Source organism: Balaenoptera acutorostrata, chromosome 11 (assembly GCF_949987535.1).
Source record: "Balaenoptera acutorostrata chromosome 11, mBalAcu1.1, whole genome shotgun sequence".
In the NCBI taxonomy this organism is placed as follows: domain Eukaryota; kingdom Metazoa; phylum Chordata; class Mammalia; order Artiodactyla; family Balaenopteridae; genus Balaenoptera; species Balaenoptera acutorostrata.
The window spans coordinates 62,407,341-62,432,949 of record NC_080074.1 but is presented as its reverse complement, the minus strand read 5'-3'; the positions used below and the strand labels follow the sequence as shown (position 1 = coordinate 62,432,949).

The window sequence follows — 25,609 nt, the reverse complement described above, 5'->3', positions numbered from 1 at the left end:
CTCCTCTCACTTTACAGAGGAAAGAGGAGGTGGCTGAAGAGAGGAAGACACAAGATTGGTTCTCTGCTCCTCCCTCTCTCTCCCTGCTTCTCCCCACACCCATCCTCTCCCCCTCAGCAGCCGTCTCCCCCACAGAGACTGGGAAGAGGGAGGGGGCGGAGTTGGGGACTGAAGGATCAGAAGCCCCACGGTGCCCTGCATCTGAAGGAAGCTCTGGCCAGGGGCAGCTGTGTTGGCTCATGCTCCCCCCCCTTCCACTGCATGATGCTGGGGATTCTGGGGCTTTGGGCACTGCTTCCCACAGCTGTGCAAGGTAAGTGTCTACAGGGAGGAGCAAGGTCCTTCCACCCACCCATTAAGGGAGGGGGCACTTGAAGCAGCAGCCACCCCTTTGGAAGAGTGGTGATGGGGTGGGCAAGTGAAGGTGATGGGTACAGCTATGGGTCCCCTTGGTGGGGGTCAGGTTCCAGGCCTCTGCTGACCCTGTTTCCTCCTGTGGCTTTACCAGGCTGGCCCTGGGATATAAAACATGTTTTGTCTCTCTTTGGCTGCTGTTTTTGCCCCTGCATTCACTCTCATCTTGAACCCTCCCCTCTCCTTACCCTGGGCCGCAGCACCCCCAGGCAGGCGGACCTGTGTGTTCTTTGAGGCCCCTGGAGTGCGGGGAAGCACCAAGAATCTGGGGAAGCTGCTAGATGCAGGACCAGGGCCCCCCAGGGTTATCCGCTGCCTCTACAGCCGCTGCTGCTTTGGGATCTGGAACCTGACCCAAGACCAGGCACAGGTGGAGATGCAAGGTGAATGGCACAGCACATGGCAGGCGATAGCCAGTGGGGGGGAGACGCACATCCTGGGTGGGGGGTGGCAGCTGAGAAGAGGAGTAGAAAGGGAATGTGTGGAGGGAAAGAAAAGCCCATAAGAGATGGAAGGGACGCCTCTGATAGAGAAGGGACCCCCTCCGTGTTCCCAGACCCCGTTATGCTCACTCGTACACTCTTTCTCTCTCTCTCTCGCCCCCTTTCTCTCCTCTTCTCCCAATCCCATCCCATCAGGATGCCGAGACAGTGATGAGCCAGGCTGTGAGTCCCCCCACTGTGACCCGAGCCCCCGAGCCCATCCTAGTCCCAGCTTTACTCTCTTCACCTGCTCCTGTGGCACTGACTTCTGCAATGCCAATTACAGCCATCTGTCTCGTCTGGGGAGCCCTGGGACACCGGGTTCCCAGGGCCCCAAGGCCATCCCAGGTAGCCACCCAGGATGCGGGAGCCAGGTGGGGGCTGGAGCCCAGGTTAGAATGAGAGGTAGAACCAGGGCCAATTCTCACCCTACCCCCCGTCCCAAGCTTCCCTCCTCCTGGCCTTGAGAAGTTGGTTGCCCTGGTGACTGGGAGATAAGGGGGCTTGTGACCAGGGTGGGGGCGGGTGGAGAAGCAACTTCTCTGCGGAGCGGGAGAGGAGCAGAGAGCACGATTTGGGGCAGGGCTCATCCAGCCTGCATTCCTGCTTTAAGGTCCAGGCGAGTCCATCTGGATGGCACTGGTGCTGCTGGGGCTGCTCCTCCTCCTGCTGCTGCTGAGCAACATCATCTTGGGTACTAATCTGCCCCAACCCTCCCTTGTGACCCCAACACACTGTCCCAGCGCTCTGACCCCTCTCCAGGCTCCCCTGACCCCCATCACTTCCCACAAAGCCCCCTTCCCAGTCTCCATACCCGTGCACCCCGGCCCTAAGGCTCTTCTCTGCCTCAGCCCTGCTACAACGGAAAGGCTGCCGGGCGCATGGTGGGCCAGAGCCAGGGCCGGGGCCGGAGCCGGAGCCGGAACCACACTCAGGCAGGGACTGGAGTGCCGAGCTGCCCGAGCTGCCCGAGCTGTGCTTCTCCCAGGTGCCCGGGGAGGGTGGGCGGCGGGCTCCTCTGGGCGCTCTCGGAGGGTGTGCTGGGGAGGAAGCCTGGGTCTGCTCCTAGCTGGGGCCCACACCCAGCACCATGTCCTCACCAGGTAATCCGGGAAGGAGGTCACGCAGTGGTGTGGGCCGGGCGGCTGCAAGGCAAGCTGGTTGCCATCAAGGCCTTCCCCCTGAGGGCTGTGGCCCAGTTCCAAGCTGAGAGAGCATTGTACGGGCTGCCGGGCCTACGGCATGACCACATTGTCCGCTTGATCACCGCCAGCAGGGGCAGCCCTGGTCCCCTGCCCTGTGGGCCCCTGCTGGTACTGGAACTACACCCCAAGGTGAGTGCTGAGGAACGCATATGTGTGTGTTTGCCTGTGTGTGGGAAGACGTCGGCGCGTGGGTGCTGGATGGCAGCGAGGCCCTGTCCACGCTTATTCTTTTGCTTTATTCTTATTCTTTAGATTTCCTTTTCTGTAGAACATTAAAAATGATTTGTATTGTTTTTACCTTTTATTATTATAAGCAGTACTTGCTAACATTTTTGACTTACACTGACAAGAAAAGGGAGAAATCAAAGCAATTCATATTCCCAACCTCAAGGAAAACCATTGTTAAAGAATTACCTCCAGGCATTCAACTAATGTTTATGAACTATATGTCACACTTCCTGTGCTAGGAAAAACACACCCAGTCCCTGCCTTTCCAAGACCCGGTGCAACCAAATAAATAAATATTAAAAAAAAAAAAAGAAAAGGTACTATAAGAGAAGAATAAGGAAGATCATGAGCAAGAAGGATGAAGAGGAATCGGTAGGCAGGGGCCAGACCACACTGGCCTTGTGGGCCTGCTAAGGACGTGGGACTTTATCAGCACCTGTAGTTCCCTCACCTCTGAAATCTTGAATTCTGGAAAGTCCCTTCTTTGACCAATGTACCTCACTGCCTAGCTCAAAAATCATTGCTTTTTAAGTTTTGTTTGTTTGTTTCCCTTTCCTGGCACACTGAAAGTACTCAATAATGTTTGCAGAATGAGGGACTCTATTGCTCCTTTCCCTCCAATTCCCAGTTGCTCCCTGCCAGCTGCTCTCCTACCCAACGGCTCTTCCCATCCATGCTCTGCTACAGGGTGACACCTCAGGCCAGGTGGTTCGCGAGGGTGCCCCGCCTAACCCGCTCTGCCTCTTCTGTTTCTGTCTTTACCCCAAGTCCTGTGAGGCAGTATGAGGTGGCTAAAGGTGAGTGATGCTGGAGTCAGACTGCTGAGGGTCAAGCTCTTCTACTCTTTCGCCCAGGGATTTCCAGCAAGCTCCTCATCTGTAAAACAGGAGTGACAGGAGTACCTATCTCCCAGGGTTGTAGTGAGGGCTACAGGAGGCCTGGCACGCAGTAAGTGCTTGGGACACTTGAACTAGAGCTACTGTTTTTCCTGTCAATCCAACTGATGCACGTCCTCACTCGCACTGCCTGCTGCCTTGCCCTGGGTGTGTCGGCGTGTAAGTCTGCTGGGAGATGCAGGGGGATCAGTTGATCTCTGCTCCCTGGGGTGGATCAGCCACCTCCAGCTTTGTGTGTCCCTCTCTTCTCTCTGCTTCTCCCCAGGGCTCCCTGTGCCACTACTTGGCCCAGCACACCAGTGACTGGGGAAGTTCCCTGCGGATGGCACTGTCCCTGGCACAGGGCCTGGCGTTTCTCCATGAGGAACGTTGGCAGGATGGTGGGTGAGCTGGGGGCAGGAAGCCGTGGGAGTCAGGAGCCACACCGCTGTTTCTGATTTTCCCTTAGCTTGGAGGGGAAGGATTGGGTCAAAAAGAGAAAGGAAGAAGATCCATGTCCCTTCAACCTGGCTTCTCCCACAGGCCAATATAAACCAGGTATCGCCCACCGGGATCTGAGCAGCCAGAATGTGCTCATTCGGGACGATGGGTCATGCGCCATTGGAGACCTGGGCCTCGCCTTGGTGCTCCCTGGCCTCGCCCAGCCCCCAACCTGGGCTCCTACTCAACCCCGAGGCCCAGCTGCCATCATGGAGGTCAGTACTCTGGATAAGGGTGAGGCCCAGGATGCTGGTGGTGGTGCTGATGAAGATGTGACAACAGTGCAGCAGCACCTATAGCACATGGGATGTTGCTGAGTCTAGTTGGGGGGTTGTTGCATGGACCACTGTGTGGTGAAGATTGCCGTGCTGATGACTGTTGGCCCTCCATGCCTTGCTGTCTAGGCGGGCACCCAGAGGTACATGGCACCGGAGCTCTTGGACAAGACTCTGGACCTACAGGACTGGGGCACGGCCCTCCGGCGAGCTGATGTTTACTCTCTGGCTCTGCTCCTGTGGGAGATCATGAGCCGCTGCCCAGATTTGCGACCCGGTAAGGATGGGTGTAACAGTGGCCTCACTCCCCCCATGCCCCGCCTACCCATTCCAGACCCACCTACCTCCTGACCCAGGAGGCTCTTCCCTTGTCCCTCGTGACCGTTCCGCAAGAAGGCACCCCCACGGGCTAGCTGACACCTAGCCCCATGTGCCTTTTCCCAGACAGCAGACCACCACCCTTCCAACTGGCCTATGAGGCAGAACTGGGTAGCACCCCTACCACCTGTGAGCTGTGGAACTTGGCGGTGGAGGAGAGAAGGCGCCCTCACATCCCATCCACCTGGGGCTGCTTTGCCACAGTAAGAGGCCACAGGCTCGTGGGCTGGGGACCTGGAGAGTCCTGGCACGGGCTTCAAGGACTTGTCCACCAGGACCAGCCCACCTACTCCTATCCCCTCTCATCTCCCACCCTCCTGGCTCTTGTTCAGCTGGAGCTGGGCAAACGTGCTCTGAACCTCAGTTCATCCCCTTCCACCGTAAGTCTCACACAGCCCACTCCTGAGACACACACCTTCCTCTTGCTCAGTCTTGCCTTGTCCGTCCCTCTTCTCTCCATCATCAGTTTGCCCTGTTCCTCAGTTCCTTCCTCCAGGAAGCCCTCCTTGGCTTTGCTTCTGCCCTGAGCTCTGCCCCCAAGATGGCTCCTCTCCTAGTACACTGGAGCCCAACATTTAATCCAATAATTCCTCATTCTGTCCTACACATCTGTGTTTCTGCCATGACCCAATAAAAGCCAGAACTAAGTATGAAGGGTTAAAACAGTGGCCTAATAGTGAAATTTCAGGGTTTCTGAGGAAAATAGTTTCCTAACAGGAAGCCCATTCCTCTGCTACCTGATCTGAAGTTTCCACTGCACAAGTGTCTGTTGGGTTAGATAACAAAGGCCCAGGCATTGTTTGCAGAAGACCCTGATTGCCTGAGAGGAAGGAGAGTAATTTCCCATCAGCACGGTAAGCCATTAATTAACCTGAATTAGCTCCTCAGAGGAAAATGTGGACTCTTTGGAGAGAACCTGTCTCATAGGGAACAAGATGCAAAGGGCTGGATTTCAGTGAAGGGGAGGAAGAAGGCTCCAGGAAGGATCAGAAGAAGCGTGTTGAGAACAGGGCCATGATAGATACCTTTTAACCCTGGGGCCACTCATGGGGCCACTCAGGATCCTGGGGTAAAGCCTGCCTCCTGGTCATTCTTCCCAGGACCCTGGTGGCCTGAGAGAGCTCCTGGAGGACTGCTGGGATGCAGACCCAGAAGCACGGCTGACAGCTGAATGTGTACAGCAACGCCTGGCTTCCCTGGCCCGTCCTCAGGAGGCCCACCCCCTCCCACAGGGCTGTCCACATGGCTGCCCACCTCTCTGCCCAGAAGACCGTCTCTCCACTCCTCCGCCCTGCCATTCTCCCTCGTAGGCCTCAGCTGAGTGTCTGCCACTTCAGTGTTCAGCAAGGCCCTTGTTCCAGAAATCCTCAACCTGCCCGTACCAGTTCTCATGTGTAAATATGCAGTTTATGTAGAGTCGGTGTACATGGAAACATAAATACGGTGATCAGATGCCTGTCTGCTCTGCCTCGCCACGGCCTTTCCTACTTGCCAAATGCTTGGATGGATCCTTCCTTCCGTGGGTATCAAATCCACTGCTTCTGACCAGTGACTGGGGCGGGTGGTGTGCACAGGAAAGAGATAAAGTCAGCTTTCCTGACTCTACGTCCTGGTCCTGAGGCCTTCCTCCCTTCCAGTGATCCTGCACTCCTTCTGTCTCTCTCCTTTTCCTTCTCTTTCATAAGCCTTTATTTGGTGGGATCTCATACTGGCACTGGGAAAAGGATGAGAAAGATGAAATTGCTGCTCTGAAACTGCTCCAAGACCCACAGCTCATTTTGTTGGCCACCCATACAGTGTCCTGGGGCAGTATCCTCTCCTGAGGCTTGAGTGGGGAGACCTCACAGAGCACAGGATGCTTGAGATGTGTCTTGAAGACCAGGAGTTTTCCAGGAGTGCTGGAGCAGTAGGGCATTCCTGGCCCAGTAAGCTGTACTGTCACGTGGTGCAGTAAGAAACTGCAAAGAGGACTTCCCTGGTGGCACAGGGGTTAAGAATCCGCCTGCCAATGCGGGGGATAGGGGTTCAATCCCTCGTCCGGGAAGATCCCACATGCCGCAGAGCAACAAAGCCCGTGCGCCACAACTACTGAGCCTGCGTTCTGGAGCCTGCGAGCCACAACTATTTAGCCCGTGCACCACAACTACTGAAGCCCATGCGCCTAGAGCCCATGCTCTGCAACAAAGAGAAACCACCACACGTCAACGAAGAGTAGCCCCTGCTCGCCGCAACCAGAGAAAGCCCACGCGCACCAACAAAGACCCAACGCAGCCAAAAAAAAAAAAAAAAAGATCTTAAGGGAAGTGAGGGAATGCAGGAACAAAGGAAAAGCTGTCAAGAAGCAATAGTTGAGGGATAAAGCAGAGTCCTAATTCCTCCTCAAGGGGTATACATAACAATCTGATAAGTTCTGCAGGCTCCCACCAAGGTGGAGAATGGAATGATGATGGTCACCTTTTCTGACACTCATGACTTCAATCAACTAAAGCTTGGACCCTGTCAACCTTTGCCCCACTTCTATGCTGAAGTTTCCTCTGCTCGAGCCCCTTCATGAATATGCATGTACCCTTAGCTTAAAAATTCCCCAATTTTGCTGTTCAGGGAAACACTGCTTTGGGACAGAGTCCCAGTGTTCTCCTTACTTGCTGCAAGCAATAAATCCTTCCTTCTTCTTCCTTCTTCTTTGGCTTGGTTGTGTCTTTTGGCTTGACACCTACCAAGAGGTGAACCCAGTTTTCAGGTAACAAGAGGTCATTCTCTCAACCACTACACTGTACCAAGCGAACTGTCCTATCTAGGGTCGATGTCTCCTCATGTAAACTTGAACCCCTCTTTTCCTGGTCACTTAGGAACTTTGCTCCTTCAGTTATCCCTTCTTTCTCCAGCAAAAGCATTTTTTCTCTCTACTGGATTATTCACATCAGTTACAAACATGATTTAAACTCTCCCATCTTAAAAAGCCCCTCCCAGACTGCCCATCCTCTTTTTTTTTTTCGCCCATTCTCTTATGATTACTGCTCCATTTCTCTGCTTCTTGTTTACCAACACTCCTTGGAAGAATTGCTTTTATTTACTGCCTCCACCTTCTCATGTTTCATTCTCTCCTCAATTCGTTGCAGGCAAAATTTCATGCCTAGAATGTAATTAAAACCACTCTTAAAAAGTTCACGGGCTTCCCTGGTGGTGCAGTGGCTGAGAATCTGCCTGCTAATGCAGGGGACACGGGTTCGAGCCCTGGTCCGGAAAGATGCCACATGCCATGGGGCAGCTGGGCCCGTGCGCCCCAACTACTGAAGCCTGCGCACCTAGAGCCCATTCTCCAAAACGAGAGAGGCCACCACAGTGAGAGGCCCGCGCACCACAACGAAGAGTAGCCCCCTCTCACCGCAGCTAGAGAAAGACTGCATGCAGCAACAAAGACCCAATGCAGCCAAAAATAAATAAATTAAAAAAAAAAAGTTCACTATTCTTGGGACTTCCCTGGTGGCGCAGTGGTTAAGAATCCACCTGCCAATGCAGGGGACACGGGTTCAATCCCTGGTCCGGGAAGACCCCACATGCCGCGGAGCAACTAAGCCCGCAAGTCACAACTACTGAGCCTGCATGCCGCAGCTACTGAAGCCCACACACCTAGAGCCCGTGCTCCACAACAGGATAAGCCACCGCAATGAGAAGTCCATGCACCGCAACGAAGAGTAGGCCCCGATCGCGGCAACTAGAGAAAGCCCACGCGCAGCAACGAAGACCCAATGCAGCCAAAACAAATAAATAAATGAATAAATAAATAAATTTATTTTAAAAAAGTTCACTATTCTTGCAAAATCCAATGGCCATTTCTCAGTCTGCATCCTACAAAATTTATCAGCAGCATGTGAACATTTGATAGCTTCCTCCTTGAATCTTTTCTTCACACTTTCCTCTGATTTTCCACTTCCTCACTGAAGAAGGGGAAAATCTGTATCTTTTCTGTATCCTTTGCTCATTCCTCTTCTCTTGCCAGTTTCTAAATATTGGCAGGCCTGAGGCCACGGGCTGGGCCCTCTTTTCTACTCTGGCTACCCCTGCTGCCTGGCTGAGCTTATCTGGCTCCTTGAATTTTTAAAAATTTTTCTTCGTTAAAAATATTTATTTATTTATTTTTGGCTGCATCGGGTCTTAGTTGTGGCACATGGGCTCTTTGTTGCGGTGCGAGGGCTTCCCTCTAGTTGTGGCATGTGGGCTCCAGAGTGCTCGGGCTCAGTAGTTGCGGCACACGGGCTCTCTAGTTGTGGCTCACAGGCTCTGTAGTTGTGGTGCACAGGCTCTGTAGTTGTGGTGCACGGGCTCAGTAGTTGTGGCACGCGGGCTTAGTTGCCCCGCAGCATGTGGGTTCTTAGTTCCCCGACCAGGGATTGAACCTGTTCCCCTGCATTGGAAGGTGGATTCTTAAACACTGGACCCCAGGGAAGTCCCTATCTGGCTCCTTTATTTGTTTATTTATTTATTTATTTTTATTGGAGTATAATTGCTTTACAACATTGTGTTAGTTTCTGCTGTACAATGAAGTGAAGCAGCTTTATGTATACCTATATCCCCTCCCTCTTGGACCTCCCTCCCACACCCCCCATCCCACCCATCTAGATCATCACAGAGCACTGAGCTGAGCTTCCTGTGCTTTATAGCATGTTCCCACTAGCTATTTTACGCATAGTAGTGTATATATGTCAATCCTAATCTCCTAATTTGTCCCACCCTCTCCTTTCCCTGCCGTGTCCACATGTCCGTTCTCTATGTCTGCGTCTCTATTCCTGCCCTGCAAATAGGTTCATCTGTACCATTTTTCTAGATTCCACATATATGCATTAATATACGATATTTGGGGCTTCCCTGGTGGCGCAGTGGTTGAGAGTCTGCCTGCCAATGCAGGGGACACGGGTTCGAGCCCTGGTCTGGGAAGATCCCACATGCCGCGGAGAGACTAGGCCCGTGAGCCACAATTGCTGAGCCTGCGCGTCTGGAGCCTGTGCTCCGCAAAAAGAGAGGCCGCGATAATGAGAGGCCCGCGCACCACGATGAAGAGTGGCCCCACTTGCCACAACTAGAGGAAGCCCTCACACAGAAACGAAGACCCAACACAGCCATAAATAAATAAATAAATAAAATTTAATAAATAAATAAATAAATAAAATAAAATTTAAAAAGATAGTTTCTGCTTAAAAAAAAAATACGATATTTGTTTTTCTCTTTCTGGCTTACTGGCTCCTTTAGATACCTTGATAACTCTCAATTTTTTTCTCTTCAGACAAGACCTCTCCCTGAGCGCCAGACTGCCAAATCCAACTGCCTTCTTAACACTTCCACTTGGATATCTGATAGCCATCCTAAACTTAACTTTGTCCAAAAGTACTCACATCTGCTCCTCCCCCGTCTTATTTCAGTAGATGACACAATTATTTCCCAGTTGCTCAATATTCTTGGGTTCATCCTTGATTTCTCTGTTTCTTTCACCTCTACCTCCAGTCCAAATCTGCTAAGCTCTACCTTAGAAAAAAAATAACTGGTAAATCAACTATACTTCGATTAAAAAAAAAAAAATACCCAGAGTCTGACCCCTCCTGATCATCTCTACAACTTCCATCCAAGCCACTACCATTCCTTCTTTGGAGTACAGTAGTAGCCTCCTAACTGGGTTCTCTGCTTCCACTTTAACCATTTCTCCCTATTTTGTTCTTTCACCACACAGTAGCCAGAATAATAATAATAATTACTATTATTATTATTTTACCATTCTAACCATTTTTAAGCATACAGTACAGTGACATTAAGTACATTCACACTGTTGTGCAACTGTGATCATCATCCTCCAGAACTTTTTCATCTTTCTAAACTTAAATTCTGTGCCTATTAAACAATAAATCTCCATTCCCCACTGCCTGCAGTCCCTGCTAATTACTTTCTGTCTCTATGAATTTGACTACTCTAGGCACTTCATATAAGTGGAATCATACAGCATTTGTCTTTTTGTGCCTGGCTTAATTCACTTAGCATAATATCTTCAAGGTTCATCCATAGTGTAGCATGTGTCAGACTCTCCTTCCTTTTTAGGGCTGAATACTGTTCCACTGTATGCATATACCACATTTTGTTTATCCATTCATCTGTTGATGGACATTTGGGTTGTTTCCATCTTTGGGCTGTTATGAATAATGCTTCCATGAACATTGGTTTACAGAATGACTTTTTTAAAATGAAAATCAGATCATGTCATTCCTCTGCTCATAACCCTCCAGAGGCTTCCATTCACACTTAGAATAAAATCTAAACTCTTTCCCATGGCTTACAAGGATCTGTAAATACTGGCACCACAGCTCCTCCCCTTATTTCAATCAATTTTTCTACATAGTACACGTCACTATCTGACATTTTATTATATATTTATTTATATTCTGCCTCTCCCACCAAGTTATTACCTCCATGAAGGCAAGGATTTTTTCTCTGTGTTTTCACTCTATCCCTAGTGCTTAGAACAGTACCTGGATAGCTTGAGAAATATTTGTTGAATGAATGAATGACAGAAGCATGGTAAATCATTAATGATTTAATGAATCAGAGAAATGAGCTTTACAAGCATTATTTAAATGCTTTTAAAATAATCTGCATTTAGGGAATTCCCTGGCGGTCAAGCGGTTAGGACTCTGCACTTCCACAGCAGGGGTCACGGGTTCCATCCCTGGTCAGGGAACTAAGATCCCACAGGCTGCTTGGCGTGGGGAAAAAAAAAAAATCTGAGTTTAAATCTGAGGAAGAATTTCCCAACTAGCAGGTAGGTGAAGAGAGGTATGGAGGGTATTGGCAACCTATGAGGGTCCTGAAGGGAGGTTAAAATCATCCTAGTCTAACAGTAAAAGTTCTTAATATTAACAAGAATCATGATAGTAATACATGGTAGCATATAGTAAGTACTTATTATGTGACAGATACACGATTATCTCATCACAACCCTATGAGGTAGGTACCATTGCCACTGTTTTACAAATGAGTGAATTGAGGTTAAATAACTTATTCAAGGTCACACAATAAGTGTCAAAGTCAGGATTTGAATCCAGGTCTCTCTGACTAACTCCAGAACCACCATGCTCTATTCCTCTTTGTCCATTTGTTCATTCATTCATTCATTCATGTAGTTATTTATTTAACAGTGTATTCATTCATACCATCCTATGTACCAGGCACTGTGTGAACTGTTAAGTGTCCTTACTTTCAAGAAGCTTACAGTCTAATGTAGGAAGCTAACATAAAGTAATTACTGATTCATGTATAATTATAAACTGAGATAGGTGTGTTAAAGGAAAGACAAGGCTCTACTAGGGGCTACAACAAAGGAGTTTTACCTGACTAGGGTGTCAAGGAGGCTTCCCTGAAGAAGTGATCCTGGAGCTGAGAGCTGATGAATGAGCAGGATTTAATTAGGCAAAGTGGAGAGAGATGGGGAGAGCATTCCAGGCTGCAGGAGCAGCAAGTGCAAAGGCCCTCCTGCAAATGGAACCAAGATCTTCTGGAGGGATGAAAGAAGCCTAGGGGCTGAAGCGCAGAAAGCCAGGGGTGAGTGGTATGAGAGGAGACCAGCAAGGTAGCAGGGCCAGACCACTGCAGACATTGCAGTAATAAGATTTTGAGTATTTTTTTGTTGGACAAGTTGGAGGAAACAGACACTCATATATTGCTGGTGAGAATGTAAATAAATATAACCTCTATGGAGGGTAATTCATCAATACCTATAAAAAAGTAAAAATATGTAAAATGACGTATTTGTCAGGTTATTTGTTGCAGCATTGTTTTTAGTAGCAGAAGATTGAAAACAACACAAATATCTATTGACTGGTTAAATTGATTATGGTACATCATACAAAAGAATCAAATGGGGTTGTGAAAAAGACTGAAGACACACTGTGCTGGCTGGTATGGAAACATCTCCAAGATATATTAAGTGGGGGGAAAAGTTGCAAATTAAACTCTGCATAGTTTGCTGTTTGTATACTTAAAAGAGGGGATATAAATTTATATCAGTATTTGCTTGATTGTAATGAAGAAACTGTGGAAATATATATAAGAAACCAGTTATGTGGTTGTGTGGGCTATGTGGGTTGGGGGAGGCTGGGTAAAGGAGAACAAGAGTGGGAGGGAGACTTTTCACTTTATACCTCTTGGTCTTTTTTGGTTTTCAAAGCATGTGAACATATTACCTATTCAACAAAAATGAATACATACATGTAAAAATACTTTCCACCGTTGTCTTAAGGATAATGCAAAGCCATTGAAGAATCTTAAGCAGTAGGGTGATGTCACAGTTGGCTTTAGAAAACAATTTCTGAGGTTGAAGGATGAATTAGAAGAGGGCCCGAGTGGATGCTGACCGGACATTTAATGAGACACCACTTCATACCCACTAGCATGGCTATATTAATAAAGACAGACAGCAACAAGTGCTGATGCAGATGTGGGGTAACTGGAACGCTTATACGTTGCTGGTGGGGATATAAAATGGTGTGGCTATTTTGGAAAGTAGTCTGGCAGTTCCTCAAAAAAGTTAAACATACAGTTACCGTATTACCTAGCAATTCCTCTCTTAAGTAAATACCCAACAGAATTGAAAACATATGGTGGTTGCACGCGTCCCCACGCACCCTCACAGTCAGTGGGTGAGCCGGGGCAGCAAGGCAGCCACCTTACAGCTCTGTGGAGGGCCTCGGGCCTCCCTACTGGAGCCGCTGGCAAGGGCCAGCCTTGCAGTGGTGTGTTCTAGGTCAATGGCCTCTAAGATTCCAGCTGGATTCACTGGACTAGGCAAATGGGGCATCCAATGGCAAAAAAATTTCATGAAACATGGCTATCCGCTTGTTATTTATGATGTGTTCCCTGATGCATGCAAAGAATTTCTCGATGCAGGTATACTGGTAGTGTCTTCCCCAGCAGATGTAGCCAAAAAAGCTGACGGAATTATTTCCATGTTGCCCACCAGTATCAATGCAATAGAAGCTTATTCTGGAGCAAATGGAGTTCCAAAAAAAGTGAAGAAAGGCTCACTATGAATAGACTCCAGTACTATTGATCCTACAGTTTCAAAAGAATTGACCAAAGATGTTGAGAAAATGGGAGCAATTTTCATGGATGCCCCTGTTTCTGGTGGTGTGGGAGCTGCTCAGTCTGGGAACCTAATGTTTGTGGTGGGAGGAGTCACAGATGAATTTGCTGCTGCCCAAGAGTTGCTGGGGTACAAGGGCTCCAATGTGGTGCATTGTGGAGCCCTTGGGACTGGGCAGGCTGTGAGGATCGGCTACAACACGCTGTTGGTATGGTATGATTGGAACTGCTGATGCTATGAATCTGGGAATCAGGTTGGGGCTTGACCCAAAACCACTGGCTAAAATCTTATATGTGAGCTCAGGACAGTTTTGGTCAAGTGATACTTATAATCCCATACCTGGCATGATTGATGGAGTTCCCTTGCCTAATAACTATCAGGGTGGATTCAGAACAACACTCATGACTAAGGATCTGGGATTAGCACAAGACTCTGCAGTTAGCACAAAGAGCCCAATCCTTCTGGGCAGTCAAGCCCATCAGATCTACAGGATGATGCATGTGAAGGGCTACTCAGAGGAAGCCTGCTCATCCGTGTTCCAGTTTCTACGAGAGGAGGAGACATTCTGAGTTTGCCCTTTGGTGGTGGACTCTGTTGGGAACCAGAGTCTATCTTGGAACCTCCTTATAGCTTGCTCCACAAGTAAATGGGTCTGTCTGCTTTTGATTGTCTTGGTCACAGTAAACCCTGGGATTTTTCACCCATTTTTAACTGCTTATTCTTTTTTTTTAATCTATTTAGCAAACATATAATATCTGAAAAATTTTTTTCTGTTTGCTACTGATGGTCCCTGCTAATTAGCTGACTGACCTTTTTCAAAAATTTGATCCCTGAGCATCTTTAACTAAATAGTTGCATATTTCAATCAGGATATTATTTACTCCAGTTTACAAATAAAACCACATTGTTTTTAACACGATAAAACATATTTTAGGGGAACGAAAAGAAACTGATGTGAAGAAAGGACTTATAGAAAGGGGAAGTATAGTGAATTACTACCTGTGTCCCTCAGAAAGTTTGTCCTTTTAACCAAGTGGTGGTATTCTTGCATTACTGAGGTTACTAATTTATTTTCTAGGAGTTGATAAAGCAAGAGAACGCCTTGCTGCATGTTATATAATTTGGACTCTGTTACATTTATCTTGGTGTGTCCCTCTTGTAACAACTCCCAATACTCAGCAAACTTGTTTTTTATATTTTTGTTTCCTTGTACATTCTTTTTTTAAAAAAATTATTTTATTTATTTATTTATTTTTGGCTGTGTTGATTTTTCGTTGCTGCGCGGGCTTTCTCTAGTTGCGGTGAGTGGGAGCTACTCTTCATTGCGGCGCCCGGGCTTCTCATTGCTTTGGCTTCTCTTATTGTGGAGCTCGGGCTCTAGGCGCACGGGCTTCAGTAGCTGTGGCTTGTGGGCTCAGTAGTTGTGGCTCGCGGGCTCTAGAGCACAGGCTCAGTAGTTGTGGTGCACGGGCTTAGTTGCTCTGCCGCATGTGGGATCTTCCCGGACCAGGGCTCGACGCCGTGTCCCCTAGCATTGGCCGGTGGATTCTTAACCACTGCGCCACCAGGGAAGTCCTCCTTGTACATTCTTACTACATGTTTTTTGACTTCAAAAGAATGACATCTTTAGAACTGTTTCAGAGCCAAGGATGATATGTGTTTTAGATAATTATTACATTATTCTAAATATAACCATATAATTTTGAATTCAAATACATTTCTATGCTGATAATTAAAAAAACATATGGTCATGCACAAACTTGTACATGAATGTTCATAGCAGTGATATATATAATAGGCAAAACGTAAAAACAATTCAAATGTCCATCAGCTGATGAATGGATAAACTAAATGTGGTATATCCAAACAGTGGCATATTATTCAGTATTTCCTTCATAAAAAAGAATGAACTACTGATTCATACTACAACATGGATGAACCTTGAAATATTATGCAAAGTGAAAGAAGCCAGTCACGATAGGCCACATGTTGTACAATTTTCCATTTGTATAAAATGTTTAAAATAGAATTTATAAATTGATTAGTGGTTGCTAAGGGCTTGGGCGGAATGGGGGAGAGGTAGGGAGAGGAATGAGGATTCACTACTAATGGGGTGTGGAATTATTTTAAGGGGGACAAAAAATGTTCTAAAATTAAATAATGGCAATGGTTGCACAAGCTTAGAATATGCTAAAAACTATTGAACTGTACCCTTTAAATGGGTGAATTGTATGGTATATGAACTATATTTCAATAAAGCTGCTTTTAAAAAGAAATAGTTTTAAATATTTAAATTCTGAGAGGCATCATGCCCATATAGACACATCAATAATTTCTTTCAAACTCAATGATCTTACAAGGAAGAAATAACTCAGATGTAAATTGCGTTAAAAACAAAAACAAAAAAAGTGCCGGTCCCGATTCATCTCAAATATTTAGCACAAACCTGATATAAAAATATATCAATATGTACTATGGTTATGTAAAACATAATATTGTATGTCAACTGTATTTCAATAAAATATATATAACAAAAATATTTTAATTAAAAAATTAAAAATTGGGACTTCCCTGGTGGTCCAGTGGTTGACTCTGCGCTCTCAGTTCAGAGGGCCTGGGTTCGTTCCCTGGTCAGGAAACTAGATCCCACATATCTCAACTAAGAGTCTACATGCTGCAACTAAGAGTTCACATGCCGCAACTAAAGATCCCACATGCTACAGCGAAGATCCCGTGTGCTGCAACTAAGACCCAGCACAGCCAAATAAATAAATAAATATCTAAAAAAATTGAAAATCCATCAAAAATTTTAGTTCAAGATGACAAACTCAGTATAAAATTTATCTTCATATTTTTTGTAGCTCACAAATTTGGGATGTAATGTTTTCATTACGGTTGAGTTCAAAGTATTTAATTTCCATCATGTGTTATACTTTGACCCAGAGTTATTTGGAAGACTGTTTTTTTTTAACTTCCAAATGTATGTTTGTGTTGCCGAATGCACACAAGCTCATGTGCCCGACGCACAGTGAGGCCAAACCAGAACATTGGAGTTTGGAGCAGAGAAAGGTTTATTGCAGGACCGAGCAAGGAGAACCAGTGGTTTGTGCTCAAAAAACCCAAATTTTTTAATGGTTTTCGGGGAGGAGTTTTTATAGGCAAAATTTGGAGCAAGGCCTGCAGGACATGTGACTTTCTTCTAATTGGCTGGTGGTGAGGTAACTGAGATGGTATTCAGGAATCTTGCGCTCAGCTGGAATTTACCATCCTCCAACTGGGTGGGGGTCTTAGTTTTCACAGAATAACTCAAAAATACATTGTTATGTATATCCCTTTGTTACAGACGAGGGTTCTTGGCCTCCCTAATCAATAGAAATTGATCAGAGGTCAGATGAGAAATTCAGGCAAGGCTTTACTGGGGCCCCTGCTACAGCAGGGGGGAGCAAGTACGTACAACAAGTTCCCTCGCTGGCTCGCTCCCTGAGGGGTGGGTGGTGAGCCTTGTTCCTTATATGGGGTGAGGGTAGGGGTGTGTCCAGTGGTCGGGTCGGAGGAGTGGCTTAGGTGGTTTGCCCACCCCTTAAGTGGTGGTGTGTGCAGGGGGCATGCACAGTACCCTGCTTTTGCTGCAGGCTCTTCAAAAGTGGCAGTTGGGTTTTTGGTCTTTGTATCTTTTGTCCAGAATTTGCCCCAACTGTGCATGCACATTATTTTTAGTCCCGTACAGTCTCTTTGTATATTGTTGCTCGAGGAGAGGTGTGTCCAGGTGCAAAAACTGCAGCACTGCAGCAAAGGGTCCCAGGTCCCAGCCTGTCTCACCTTCAGGAGAAACCAGGACCCTGCTTTATTGATGCGCTATTGATTTTTGACTGTTCATCCTTTGTTTCTGCATTCCCTCCCTTCCCTAATTAGCAACTGTTTGAATCTTCCCTTTGGAAATCAGGGAAGGTCTAGGAGGCTAAACCCTTTTTCCTACAAACTAGAAAAGGGGACATGGAAAGGCTTTTGTACCCGTGAGGGCCCCACAGGGTCCTGCTCGGTTTCATTTGTATTTATATTTTACGTTGCCGTCAAAGAATACAGTATGTAATACACAATTCTCTGAAATTTGAATAATATTAGTTGAGACCAATTTTTTTAAATGTTTTATGTATGCTTAAGAAGGATAAGTATTTTTAAATTTTGGGTGTATGGTTCTATACATATTCATTAAATCAAGCTTGTTAATTGTGTTATTAAAAAAATAGAGGCCATTGCTGCAATCCAGTTGAGAGATGATGGTAGGCTGGGAGCAGAGAAGATGGAGAGAAGTGTAGGGATTCCAGATTTATGTGGGAAACAAAACGGACCCTTCCTGAAGTTGGAAGGAGATGCGGGGGAAAGGTGAAGGGAAGAGAGAGCCATCAGGCTGAACTTCTTGGTTTCTGGTTTATGCAATTTGACAGATGGCAGAGCTATGCAATTGAGATAGAGAATCCTAGGAGAGATTAGAAATCTCTGTATTTTCCCCAAGAATGTTTCCTTATTTCCTGTGGGGACTAAGAGGGAGGCGGCAGTATTGAGGCTTGGGGTGAGATTTAGCAGCTCACCGTCCTTCCTTAAGCGCTCCATCCATATATATATATATATATATATGTATATATGTATGTATGTGTCTGTATACCGCTTATCACAGTATATTCACATTACAAGGTGTGGCACCCACTGGACTAAGGGCTCAGAGGTCAAGGGTTGAGTTTTCCCTAGGCACTCAAGGACTTCGCCCAGAAACGGGCCCCGCCCTCTCCTAGCCCATTTCTCCTAGCCCCGCCCCCAGGGATTTCCGGCCCGCCCGCTCCACTGTACCGCCGCGTCCTGAAGCGCCTGGCTCCTCCCCTACCGCTGCCTTCTAGCCTAGAGTGATTGACGACCATGTTCTCCAATCGTAACGCCGAATGACCACATAGTACCAATCAGGCGGTAGCAGAGGCGGATGCTGAAGCTTAAGGTGGGAGGGTGACCAGGAAGTGAGAGTGGAGGCTGAAAGGAGGAGTCCGCGGAAGCAGTGGTGTAGAGGTGACAGGACGCCTGGATTACTCAGTTTCCTTCTTTTTCCATTCCTGGGTGAGGGGGTCCCTTCGCAGCTGGGAGCCAGGATCTCTATTTGCCTTTTTTTAATGTGGGAGGGGGTATGTCTAGCTATGTAAGCGTTTGAGGATCTTTCCTGAGCCGCCTACCTCCTTTCGCCTCAAGGCAGGTCCTTCTCTTAGCCTGGGGTGGGGGTCCTGTCCCCCGTCACTCTTCTCCGGGAGCAGTTAAGTTGTTTAAGATCCCTTCGCAGCTTATGGGTGGCTAAAGTCTTCCGGACTCGGTCTCGGAAAGGCAGATGAGTGATGGGGATAGCGAGATTCGCGGAGTCTGCCCCTCTCCGGAGGACTTAGAAACCTCCAGCCGCGGCCAGAGCTAGTGGAAGGTGGAGGGGCCCTGGGAGCTAGGTTCCTGTGGTTAGGGAACTAGGAATAGAATAGGTGTTGGGGGCGAAGGAACGGGTGGAAAGAAACATTTCTTCTGTGGAGGTCGTGGTAGTTCTCTGAAAGACTGTTGCGGAGCGGGAGGCGTTGGAGTTGAGCTTGGTCTCTAAAACCCCTACCCATTTCTGGGCCGTCAGCTTATTGTCTTCATTTGTTTCTTCCCAGGCTGGAGGAAATACCTGAACATGTGGAATCCCAATGCCGGTAGGTGTTTGGGGGATCTCTTTTCTTGCTCCAACCCCTTTTCAGAAGGGCCACAACAGGAGGTTTCTGTGTCAGTTTCTCGTCCACCTCTCCCCTAACCTGCAAAAGCAAAGTCCTTAGTCCATAGCTGACTGATGCTCTCATCTTTCCCTAGAGTTCAGTCTCCCTTTCTCCCCCGCCCTGCCAGGGACGTTACCTTTTCTCTCTCTTACTTAAGTTTGTCTCCCCTACCCTCCATTTTCTTTCCTCACCTTTCCGTTTGCCTTTAACTATTGAGTGAGAAACGAAATCCTCTTCTTTTTGTTGTTTGTTGTCAGAGGTTCTGGGCAGTTCTAATCTTAATTGATTCTTTGCTTCTTCCACCAGGGCAGCCAGGGCCATATCCACACCCCCCTAACGTCGGGTACCCTGGAGGTTGCAATCCTGCCCATCCACCACCTGCCACCCCTACCTTTCCTCCAGGCCCCTTTCCCACTCCCCCAGGAGCACCCCAGGGGAATCCAGCCTTTCCCCCTGGTGGGCCCTGTCATACTGTGCCACAACCAGGGTATCCAGGATGCCAACCCTCAGGTCCCTACCCCCCTCCATACCCACCACCTGCCCCTGGCATGTGTCCTGTGAATCCATTGGCTCCTGGCATGGTAGGACCAGGAATGGTGATTGACAAGAAGATGCAAAAGAAAATGAAAAAAGCTCATAAAAAGAAGCAGAAACACCACAAACATGGCAAGGTCAGTGCCCTCTGGATCCTGGCTAGTAAGTGGTGTCCCCTCAGGGGGACTAGAGAGGCAGTGGGTGGGCAAGGAAGGAGGATTCAAAGTCTGAGGACATGGGGCAGCGATTGTGTAAAGGATTCCCACTGGGAAGAATCTGATAATCTTCAAAAGAATTATTAGGCTAATTAGGCCTTCTATCTGGGAGGGGCTAGGCTGAGCCTTAGAATGGATATCAGAATCAAAAGCCTTTTTTTTTCTAATTTGCCTTTCTCTTCCCTGAACTCCACCCCTCCCCACCCTACATTTGTTTTAGCAGGTTGGACACACCCACTGAGGTGGTCAAATGTCAAGTAATAGAGTCAGTCCTTTGACAAAGCAAAGTCTTATATAATAATTAACGGATAATAATCTGGCCCTAGTTCCTGGAGTTTCTTTCTCTCCTTCAGTATTCTCAGGGTGTTGTGTTAATTACATGGGCCTTATTGTCCTACTGTCTGGCAGGGAAACAGGACAAGAGCAGTCAGTGACTCTCAGCCTCAAATAAAACCCTGAGTTTCATGCTCAGCCCCAAGGCTAAGTATCCTGTATGCTCACTGCTGAAGGAAATCCTTGCTTTTGCTGTTTAAGGGACAGTCTGGTTCAAGACTCCTGACCTTCTTAGAAAGCAAAGGGCACTTGGATGGAGATGTAGGGCACCAAAGAATGTCCCATGGAGTGATCAAAGTTCATCTGGGTCTGATGATATCTCCTTTCCCCTTTCCCCTTGCAGCATTCCAGAGGAGTGTTAATTAGCAAGGGTAAAAGTAGCTCTCAGGACAACTCTGGAAGGGTTGAACCAACCTCGATCTTGAGGAGGCCTTAAATTACATTTTTCTGCCTAGTATTTATTTGCCTTATGGCTTTGGGTGCTAATCCTAGTTCTGGATCTTTGGTAGAAGTTTGAGGAGAAGGAAAGGTGAGATTGAATGGAGAGACTCAAAAATGTTTTTTATGACAGTTGTTGATGGGACTATGCATGTAAAGAACCTTGACTAGGACTCTCCCAGCTTTCTCTCCCGCCTTCCTCACTTTCTCCCAATTGGGGCTTAGGAAAACGTAGAGACAGATGCACACACAGCAGCTGATTCTACTCACTTTTCTTAGACTCATAGCCACTAGGAATGTCCATGCAGCTAATCATTATTATAAGGTAGCAGCTGTTTCCCTGCACTATACTATGCTTGTGCCTATAATTTATTCCTTGCCTAGGCATTGGCTTAGGTAAAGAAAATTGGAAATTTGCTCCAAATGCAGTAAATTCTGTGCAGTGATTTAGGATGGTTTCATCCATTCCTGTGTGCTCACTGCTGAAGGAAATCCTTGCTTTTGCTGTTTAAGGGACAGTCTGGTTCAAGACTCCTGACCTTCTTAGAAAGCAAAGGGCACTTGGGTGGAGGTGTAGGGCACCAAAGAATGTCCCATGGAGTGATCAAAGTTCATTTGGATCTGATGATATCTCCTTTCCCCTTTCCCCTTGCAGCATTCCTCCTCCTCCTCCTCCTCTTCCAGCAGTGACTCTGACTGAATACAGGGCCTGGACCCTTCCCTCAAGTCTCTCCAGTTCTGCTCTCCCATCAAGCTTCAGATGCCATCTTGTACTGGGGGAAATTAGCCCTTGTGTCCCTCCCCCCGCCACGCCTGCAATCTAAGCCTCATTCTGCTGTTCAACCCTAACTGGCTAGGGAAAATGGGAAAAGAATTGCCATGGGCTAGCAAAGGCCGTCTTCCCACTGCTTGGATAGAACTTTTAGCTGGTGAATTTTGCTGGAGAACTAGTTTTTGAAGATGGTGAGATTTGAGCTAAATGCTGAAGACAAGTCTAAGATCTGTAAAATGTGATTTTTTTACTTTCTTTTGTAATACTCATGATTGGGGAGATGCTGTGGAAATTTAATTATGGAAAGGATAAAACGACCTGTACCTTTCTTGTAATTGTGGCATGCTTGGATGATTTAGTGGCAAATAAACATTTCCCAGCAGGCCTTTTATTGACTGCACTCACTGCAAGGCTGCTGGGAAGTGGAGTCCATTTGGCTGATGAGCTCTGCCTGCCATTTTGGAAACTGATCTCTACCCCTTAGCTCAGTATGCTATCTCAGGTCCTCCTCTCACTCTCCAACTCTCAGTCCAAATAAAGCTGTTTCTCCTGGTCTCTGTTCACCTGTGCCATTACCGTGGGTGGGTCTAGCACATTCTACTACTTTCGCCTTCCACGGACCCTTTAAAGTGTATCAGTTTTTTGGTAAGGAACCAGAGCATCATCAGGAAGATAGCATACTGTCCTTATATGTCTCTAGTGGGAGGATCCTTCAGAATTGGTTCAGGCTTAGTGGAATGAATCTTTACTGTCTTCCATTTGATGAATAGATAGAGGTCTTTAGCGTAAGTTTTCATATCTGCTACCAAGATTCTCGACCCTGGCTGCCCATCAGCTATCAGAGAGTGATTTAGGGCTTTGCCTGAAAGACTCTTGATAAGGATGGGGCCCAGCAAATCAGGATTTTTAAAGGATGGGGCCCTGCAAATCAGGATTTTTAAAACACTGTGGGTGATTCTGATGTACAGCTAGAACTGAGGGCCACTGGTTTACCAAATGCCATACATGGTATTACACATTGGGTTCTCAAAGATCTGTTGAGTAGAGGAAAAAGACATCTAAGAGAACTAATTAATACAGATGGTATAAAATGCCAGAGAGATATAAACGTAGAAATAACTGGGAAGTGAAGGAGGAGTCAAAGATGACTTCACAGGAAAAGTGACATTTTACCTCTAGGGCCATGAGTGGAGAAACATGAGTACACCAAAAAATGAAAGAATAGATCTACCAAGTGGATGGCAGAGAAGGGCTGGGAAAGGCATGTGCTTAGGTACAGGGTCTAAAGCTCCATAGCATGTTTGGGAATCACAGGTATCCCAATGCAGCTAGATTAATTCCCTGGAAAAGGATTATTGAGGAAATATTGTGTTCCGGGTGTTGAGGTACAAAGATGAATAAGACAGTCCCTGCTCTTCATGGCCTGCAAGAGCTAAGGGAGCAGATAGATATGTGAATAGGTTATTATAATACAGTAAAAGGGACCACAACAGAGACAGGGATCAAGCAGTGGGGGAGCAAAGGAAGGAGTGACAGTGCCAGTGGGAAATGAGTGAGGTCCTGGCTGGGCCTCAGGATGCGTAGGAGGTTCCTAGTTGGTAAATAACATCAGCTAACACCAAGCATTTATCACGTGCCAGACACTAAGTGCTGTACATTTATAACTTGTGTTAATCTTCCCGGCAACTCTATGAGGTAGGTACTCTGCTTCCATTTTGTGGAAGAAGAAAACTTCAGTCAGGATTCGAACTCAGGCATTGTGGCTCCTGTGTCTATGCTTTTAACCCAGTGGATTTCAGGCAGAAGAAGCAGTTTTGCAGAGGCACAGAGTTGTAAAAAGGCGTGGGATGAAAGTTCAGGAATTCCTGAGCCTGAGATACCATACAGGAGCCTGAAAGCAGGAAATGAGGCTCTAGATGGGTCTAGAGGAAGGAGTGGACTTGAGAGATGTTTCTGAGGTGGAACCCACAGGGCTTAGGGATTGAGTGTGGGGCTTGAACAGGGAAGGAGTGTTTTTAGTTGGCTGGATTGCATCTACCACTTGTCCCTGGGGTGAGTTATATGAAATCAATGCTTAAAATAAATATATTAGAGCTAGCTTCTAATTTTATTAGAAAATCCAAGACCAAGGCCTGTTTTCCAGTGTCCTGGATTTGGGGGCCGTTTTAATGTTTTTTTCCCAATCATACTCCATTTTCATTTACTCATCAGCCCTTCCTTTTCGAGGAGGAGAGGGAGATGTGGGGACAGGGGGATTGTGAGGTGAAAGAGAAACAGATGTTGACAAACAAACCACAAATAAGGAGAGATAATGAGAAGGGGTTCAAGGGGGAAAACACAAAGAGAAACAAAGAAATTAGGGAGAAAATTCACAGACCTCCTTCCCCAGTTTTAACCATGGACAGCCCATTTCCCCTTCCTGGCTTTTCTAAGTCACATGCACAGCACCTTGCTGTTTTGCTATTGTTGTTTCTCAAAAGTCTATTAACTTTTTTTTTTTTTAATCTTTTTTTTTGGCTGCGTTGGGTTTTTGTTGCTGTGTGTGAGCTTTCTCTAGTTGCGGCGAGTGGGGGCTACTCTTCGTTGTGGTGCATGGACTTCTCATTGCGGTGGGTTCTCTTGTTGCAGAGCATGGGCTCTAGGCGTGTGGGCTTCAGTAGTTGTGGCACGTGGGCTCAGTGGTTGTGGCTCACGAGCTCTAGAGCACAGGCTCAGTAGTTGTGGCGCACAGGCTTAGTTGCTCCGCGGCATGTGGGATCTTCCCGGACCAGGGCTCGAACCCGTGTCCCCTGCATTGGCAGGCGGATTCTTAACCACTGCACCACCAGGGAATCCCCAAAAGTCTATTAACTTTTTGAAAGCTAAAAGTAATACATGTACTTGGGGAAAAATTGTAACATTATAATAGGATGTTTGGTGAAAAGTAAGGTTCTCTTCTCATCGCAGATTTCCAGCTTCCTCCCCCAAGGCAACCATGACTACCAAATTCTTTTGTAAACTTCCAGAGCTATTCTGAACATAGTTAAGTATCCCCTCCCTTTCTATTTCTACCTTACATTGTTCCTATTGCCCCTACCCCGACTTTATATCAAATGGGAGCATAGTACAGGCCCTCTTTTGGACCTAACATTTTCCCATTTAATTATCTATTTTGGAGTTGATTCCATATCAGTGTGTGTGTGTGTGTGTGTGTGTGTGTGTGTGTGTGTGTATAACATTGTTTTAACAGCATTTCATTCAACCAATCTTTTATTGCTGGAATTTTAGAATGTTTTCAACCTTGCTATACTTAACTGCTGTGGGGAGCATTTTGGTAAATATATCTTTGCCAGAGGTTGAAAAATTGGATGCTTACAGCTATATCTGGCCATGGACTTTTTTTTTTTTTTTTTTTTTTGAGGGACCACTCTGTGTTAATTATCAGACGTTTTCAATAAAGTTTCAGATTTCAAGCTGGAAACTCTAGCAATAGTGGGTCCACATTTCTGAAGACAGAAGTTCTGGCCCCTGAGTAGTGGTCATTCCTTATAGATGGACCCTGTACTCTCCAGTCTTCTTATTGTCCTTTCAGCTTCCTGTTGCCTTTCTTTAGGCCAGTTACATTACTTGCCTGGCTCCCGAGAGCACTAGGTTGGTGCGCCCTGTTTTGTGCATCAGTATAAGGCTCTAAAGATGGTGGTTCTCACATGTTTTTATCTTATGCCCAATGTCCATGAGAGGATCTGAGATTCTGCCATTCTTTTCTTACTAGGAACTAAGTATAGTAAGATTTCCACACAATTAATTGAAAATGGGAAAGGATAGGAAACCCATTAGATCTATTAATAAAATACAAATTGACACTGTAGCTTTGGGGACTGTTAAGTCATGGGATGAGTCTTCAGTTTGCTGTCTTTTCGGAATCATTTCCCTGTATCAGGTTGTTTTGTAGCTGTAGGCAAGTTCACTCACTTGACTAGTTTGGTTCCCCTTCTGAGAAGAATTTATTGATTCATGGAATTATCAAGTGTTGCTATTGGATGCATCTCTTTCAAAGCTGGCAGCAACTGTTGGCCAGTCCCAAC

General features: G+C 46.7%; 2 protein-coding genes and 1 pseudogene across 5 annotated transcripts; all 3 read left to right on the top strand.

Moving 5' to 3' along the window:
- The first annotated feature begins 264 nt into the window (after positions 1-264).
- Positions 265-5,783, top strand: AMHR2 (anti-Mullerian hormone receptor type 2). 2 transcript variants are annotated; one of them, XM_057557298.1, is made up of 11 exons: positions 265-313; positions 615-797; positions 1,053-1,244; positions 1,516-1,590; positions 1,748-1,884; positions 2,000-2,230; positions 3,491-3,605; positions 3,748-3,920; positions 4,110-4,257; positions 4,425-4,561; positions 5,459-5,783. In XM_057557298.1, the coding sequence occupies exons 1-11, from the start codon at positions 265-267 to the stop codon at positions 5,666-5,668; spliced, it is 1,650 nt and encodes a 549-aa protein (XP_057413281.1). In that variant the 3' UTR covers positions 5,669-5,783. The 2 variants fall into 2 exon arrangements, with proteins under 2 accessions (XP_057413281.1, XP_057413282.1); XM_057557299.1 differs by lacking the exons at positions 4,110-4,257; positions 4,425-4,561.
- A 7,211-nt stretch (positions 5,784-12,994) lies between these two features.
- Positions 12,995-14,048, top strand: LOC103011070 (3-hydroxyisobutyrate dehydrogenase, mitochondrial-like; annotated as a pseudogene).
- A 4,398-nt stretch (positions 14,049-18,446) lies between these two features.
- On the top strand, positions 18,447-22,099 carry PRR13 (proline rich 13). 3 transcript variants are annotated; one of them, XM_007179444.2, is made up of 4 exons: positions 18,447-18,534; positions 19,155-19,193; positions 19,560-19,924; positions 21,429-22,099. In XM_007179444.2, the coding sequence occupies exons 2-4, from the start codon at positions 19,175-19,177 to the stop codon at positions 21,471-21,473; spliced, it is 429 nt and encodes a 142-aa protein (XP_007179506.1). In that variant the 5' UTR covers positions 18,447-18,534; positions 19,155-19,174; the 3' UTR covers positions 21,474-22,099. The 3 variants fall into 3 exon arrangements, with proteins under 3 accessions (XP_007179506.1, XP_007179505.1, XP_007179507.1); XM_007179443.2 differs by having other exon boundaries at positions 18,454-18,582; XM_007179445.3 differs by lacking the exon at positions 18,447-18,534 and adding an exon at positions 18,601-18,711.
- The last annotated feature ends 3,510 nt before the right edge of the window (positions 22,100-25,609 follow it).

Coding starts and splice junctions, on each gene's coding strand:
- AMHR2 (XM_057557298.1), top strand. CDS start 265: ATGCTGGGGATTCTGGGGCTTTGGGCACTGCTTCCCACAGCTGTGCAA. Junction 798..1,052: donor GGCACAGGTGGAGATGCAAG/GTGAATGGCACA, acceptor CCATCCCATCAG/GATGCCGAGACAGTGATGAG. Junction 4,562..5,458: donor CCTGGGGCTGCTTTGCCACA/GTAAGAGGCCAC, acceptor CATTCTTCCCAG/GACCCTGGTGGCCTGAGAGA.
- PRR13 (XM_007179444.2), top strand. Junction 19,925..21,428: donor AACACCACAAACATGGCAAG/GTCAGTGCCCTC, acceptor TTCCCCTTGCAG/CATTCCTCCTCCTCCTCCTC.